Source organism: Mya arenaria, chromosome 10, assembly GCF_026914265.1.
Source record: "Mya arenaria isolate MELC-2E11 chromosome 10, ASM2691426v1".
Taxonomy (NCBI): domain Eukaryota; kingdom Metazoa; phylum Mollusca; class Bivalvia; order Myida; family Myidae; genus Mya; species Mya arenaria.
The window spans coordinates 48078590-48083743 of NC_069131.1; the positions used below are offsets into that span (position 1 = coordinate 48078590).

The 5154-nt window shown below is 33.9% G+C and overlaps 1 protein-coding gene across 3 annotated transcripts; it reads left to right on the plus strand.

Moving 5' to 3' along the window:
• Positions 1–663: 663 nt before the first annotated feature.
• Positions 664–3543, plus strand: LOC128206397 (chemerin-like receptor 2). 3 transcript variants are annotated; one of them, XM_052908805.1, is made up of 2 exons: positions 664–818; positions 1822–3543. In XM_052908805.1, the coding sequence occupies exon 2, from the start codon at positions 1852–1854 to the stop codon at positions 3091–3093; it is 1242 nt and encodes a 413-aa protein (XP_052764765.1). In that variant the 5' UTR covers positions 664–818; positions 1822–1851; the 3' UTR covers positions 3094–3543. The 3 variants fall into 3 exon arrangements, with proteins under 3 accessions (XP_052764765.1, XP_052764767.1, XP_052764766.1); XM_052908807.1 differs by having other exon boundaries at positions 1828–3543; XM_052908806.1 differs by having other exon boundaries at positions 805–896.
• The last annotated feature ends 1611 nt before the right edge of the window (positions 3544–5154 follow it).

Sequence of the window (5154 nt, forward strand, 5' to 3'; positions counted from 1 at the left end):
TCCTAATACATACAAATAGCGCTGTTATTATTAGAACTGTCCTTATACATCTGTAAGTATTAGAAAAAACCCGTATTACAACACGACCGCTTTGTCTCTGGTAATGGTCAGGATTTGTACAAAACATATCAAATTGGAGCTATACTTATGTCTCTGATTCGTCATAATGCATCGAAAACAAGTCATGGGGAATCGGGGCTGAGAGTACAAGCTGATATGTCGGTCGCATTCCTTATAAGAAAATGCCCAAAATGTTCAAATAGGAGAATTTTTATTTTTTAATAGTACGGCAAGTGATTCAATTGTATGCCAAAAACATTTGCTAAATTCTGCGTATTATGAAAATTCAATCTGATAGAACAGGTTTTCAAGTGAGGGCAATACATCGGTAATTGGACAATGATTTTTTTGCGTTCAAAACAAGAGTATAATGTCAAGTGATATCCAAATGGATATAGCACACAATGAGTTGCATAAGAACATTTTTAAAACCGGATTTATTTTACAAATCAGTTTGGTGTTTCTGACTCATATTCACGCGAGCTTATCAATTGGTCGGAAGGAAAACGAGGATGTACTCCCACAGAAATATTAGGGAAGATTATATATTCATAGTTATCAAATCACTGTTGAGAAAACTGCAAGGTTTAACAGAAACAAGACGCCATTCGAATAAATATTTTCTTTCGATGTTGTATCAAGTGCAATTGTATTTTAATAACAGGTCGCCGAACAGGTCTGCGCATCTAGTGTGCGTTGTATTAACCAGCGCTCATTATCAGAGAAGCCTGTTGGAAGACTAGTCACTGTTATAAAATGTAAGTTTGAAATATTTAGAAGTATTTTGTGTAACAAATCAATTGACAAAAGGATTAATAACACAAAATAGAATTAATGTGCGTATATTTTAATTTAGTAATTATAACATGTGTATTAACATCTTAACAGCAGTATTTTTTATTTATAGTTTAAGAATTGAAACATATTTAACTTTAAACTTCGTATTATCTACATTAAAGCAGTGTTTTTTCATTCGTTATCAGCTTATGTCATCTTTTTGTTTCGATAAAATTTTGTATACTAATATAAGGAATAAATTATTGATGTATAATTATAGATTATACCATAAAAGCCAGAAAAAATATATTTTATATCTATTATATATCTACCCATTTAACCCCTTTAAATGATAACAAAATAATACAGAGTTACTCGCCCCTTGGGTTGGAATTTGTATGAATAATCTCCACTAAAATTGGAATTTTTATGAATATGCGCCGCTAGGTTTGGAATTTGTACGTATAATTTCCACCTAGGTTTGAACTTTGAATGAATTTTCTACGTTTGGTTTGGAATTTGTATAGATTGTCTCCCCATTTAATTTTTGGTTTCAATCTCCGCTTAGGATTTTGTATGAATTATCTTTATCCAATCCTATATTTGGAGTTTGTATGACATGCAGGACATTAAGAGAACCTATTTTTAGTAAGTTGATGGGGTTATAAAACTTCGAGTGACTTGGGTAAAATTCATAATTAATTATTACTTATTTTTTTTTAAACTTTTAAAAAATGTTTACAAATATAATAATTTTCTAATAATGTCAATCTTCTTCGTTCGCGAACTGTTGCTTTCAGTAAAGTTTAGCATGCACATTAGGAGACTACTGTGTGATACGGAATCAAATCGGTCTTGGAAGCAAAACATATAGTACTTAATTTAAGTACTTGGACGTACATGCTTCGTTGTTTAGTAGCATGGGCGACATTTGCGGATGATCTCAAAGGCTTAATTAATCCACTTCGTTTCAATTCATTTTAGTTTCAGGTTGATAAACAACCCACAACGTTGATGGAGAACTCGCTGGTATGGTGGTTGGAGGCTATATCTATTCCTGCTATTACACTGTTTGGGCTGATTGGGAATATACTCACGTTCATTGTGCTTGCCCGAAAGCCTCCTCACCCTACATGGACACCTCCAGCCTCTCTCATGCTTTCCAGGTCATCGATACCGCGTCGCGAGTCTTCGTCAACAGATCACCCGTGTTCACTACCGTATTATCCGTCTTCTACTCAATCTGCATCGCGTCATACTTCGCCTCGAACTCAATCCACAGCTACATCCAGTGGCAGACATTACTCAATTGCCTCCCGACGGTCGTCCTCAACACCAGACGATGGTACATATCTTCCACCATTGACAACTCGTTTTCTTCTTAAGGCCCTGGCCATTGCTGACTCTTTAATTCTACTTTGGCCGTGCTTTATCAACTCGATTGTATACCTAAGCACTGGTTCAATTATTTTATTTCTATCGGTTTCACTATGCAAGATAGGAACGTTCTTCAATTATTTTCTTATGCAACTGTCTCCATGGCTATTAGTTCTTGTGACAATGGACCGTGTGTACAATATAGTGTTTCCAACATTAAGTCGGAGAAAAAAGTTAACACGAAAACATGTGAAGATTTTGTTCATATTGACTATGTTAATTTTGGCTCTAATTAATCTATACATGTTATTTGGTCTTGATCTGCAATCTGAAGAAGTAATGACATATCAAAATTCAACGAACACATCCAATTTTCATTCTCCGAGCCTGAGATGCCTTCCAAAGAAAAGTTTTAAATATTTCATAACTAAAGTTTGGAGTTGGATAGATTTTGTCGTTGCATTCGGATTACCGTTTGTCATCTTAGTAATCGGAAACATACTAGTTCTCATAAAAATGAAGTCTAGTGAGAACTTTAGATCTAGAAGTGCCCGTGGCGGGATGATGGCCTCTCCGAGAGCAGCTGAACATTGGGCAAAAGTGAGTGCAATTCTTGGATTAACGTTCATTGTCCTTGTTATGCCACTCGTCGTATTTCAGATCGGTGGTTCGTACTGGTTCCCAGCTAAACCCGACCCAGATATAATTCCAACGCTTATCACTGTAAGATTGGTGCTTAACCTGCTACTCTACATTAACAGTGCAATCAATTTTGTTTTGTACATGCTCTTGGGTTCGCCAAAACTTCGACAACAGTTCGTTAGACCGCTTCACGATTGTAAAAGGTTCATCTGCAAATGTACCTCGAGAGATGAATAACAATACTTTATATTGGAAAACAAAGCAAGAATACAGAAAGAGGCCAAATAGAATATGTGCAAAACGTCGTGAAAACACAACAGACTGTGCATATAGGTTTAATAAATAATACAAGTATGAACTGATCAATATCAATAATTTACACAATGCTGTATGTATGTTTTGATATCCATGAAAAGGACGGATCCTATCAACAATGCGTATATAATATTTTTCTCCGATATTGACAAAAAGTAAACTTGGATAATTAAGGGGGGGGGGGGGGGTTGCTGAATCCGCTAGTGATATTGCTTCGTAAAATTTATGATGAGTTGTGTTGTTTGTAATTATAACAGCTTGTTTTACACTTTGTTCTAGAGTTCTATACTATATATTCAAATGTTAGTATGCAACATTATATTTCATATGGAAATGTAATAGTTTGTTCCAGTAAATATTTTGTTAAAGTTAGTCATGATTATTCTTCGTGTTGTTTAGACTGACAAAATAATGGTGTGGAACACGACATGTACGTGTTCTTGTACAATCACGTTCACGCACATACAAACGTCGCGGCTGAATTTGAAAGCAGTTTAAGAATGTATTTCCAAACTTGTTAGTAAAGGCATACCTTCATCTACATAAAACACCTGCATGCGTCATTTGAAACGCGTCCACTCTACATATATCTCGATAACGTAAAGCTCAAAATAGTACACACGTAAACGTTACCATAGAATAAGTATTGGAATATCTCTATTATCTGAATTGTGTTACAGGAAGTGCTGTATCATGATACATAGTGTGCTAGTATAATAAACAAATAAACTATTTTGAATTCAATAAATTGAAATAGGCGACAGAAAAAAGCATGTATATCAGCGATACATATTGAGTGCTAAACCTTCAACTACTTACCAAATCATGAATTTATGGAAAATATTAATTACTGATAACAAGTTTATAACCGTGTATTTACTAGCTGAAAACGCAAAAATATTTAAATGATTGGTGAATGCTAAAAGATTTACTGTGATCTACTTACGTCTCATAAGTAGAAATACCGTGTTTTCTGCACCTTTCCATCAAAGTAAACGCAGTTTCCTTCATACGAACCATTGTTTTTGACATTTCTTCACCGTTTTGGTAAATTAAAAAAAGTGTATTAAATATGGTAAATCGTTTTTGGGAGTAATAGTGCATCTTAAAAGATGCACTCTAACTCCCAAATAAGATTTACCCCAACTGATAATATTGTTTAAGTATTCTAAAGAGGATGAATTCATATCATAAACAATGATTCTTTTAAAGTATATTGAGTTAAATTTGAAAGAAATGAGCATAAAACACGGTATCTCTACCTTATGACACTATAGTAGAACACAGTAAATCTGTTAGCATTCACCAATCATTTAATATTTTGGCCCTTCTGCTATTAAATTCACCGTTACAATCTTGTAATCAGTAGTTAATATTTTCCACAATAGCATTATTTAGTAAGTAGTTAAAGGTTTATCAGTCAAAAGTTTGTTATACATATGTATGTATTGATTTTGAATAACAGTGCCACATTAAATAAATGGCGACGTCCTATTTTGTCCTTGTATTGTATATGAATAATTCTGAAACATCAATAATCTCAATTGCAAAGAAAGCAACACCAATCGTTATGTGCTGTTACTCGAGGTAATTTCCAGACATTCTACTTAAATAGCTAAAAAAAACTGAATGGTGTCTATATTTTTGCAAGATGTGATATTGCATTGGCAGACGCATTGCATCAATATCAATTATATCTCACTAAAAGCGAGATGAACCACCGAAAGGCATAACATAAATCGAGGCACTTCATTAAAATACCACTTGACATAGATAGGAATAGATAACATATTTGTTTGGACCCATCACAATCGAGATTTTTTCAATTGTTCTATCATTAATTGTACGTAGATCAACGAAAATATCAAACACAAAATATTTGACGATCAACAAATAATAAAGCGGGGTACTGTGGCCGAACACAATTAAACATTTACTTGTGTTTATCCATCCTACCATTATTAACAATTCTCAAACAATTAT

Bases quoted from the DNA above. Each gene is read 5' to 3' on its own strand.
- LOC128206397 (XM_052908805.1), top strand. From the start codon at position 1,852: ATGGAGAACTCGCTGGTATGGTGGTTGGAGGCTATATCTATTCCTGCT.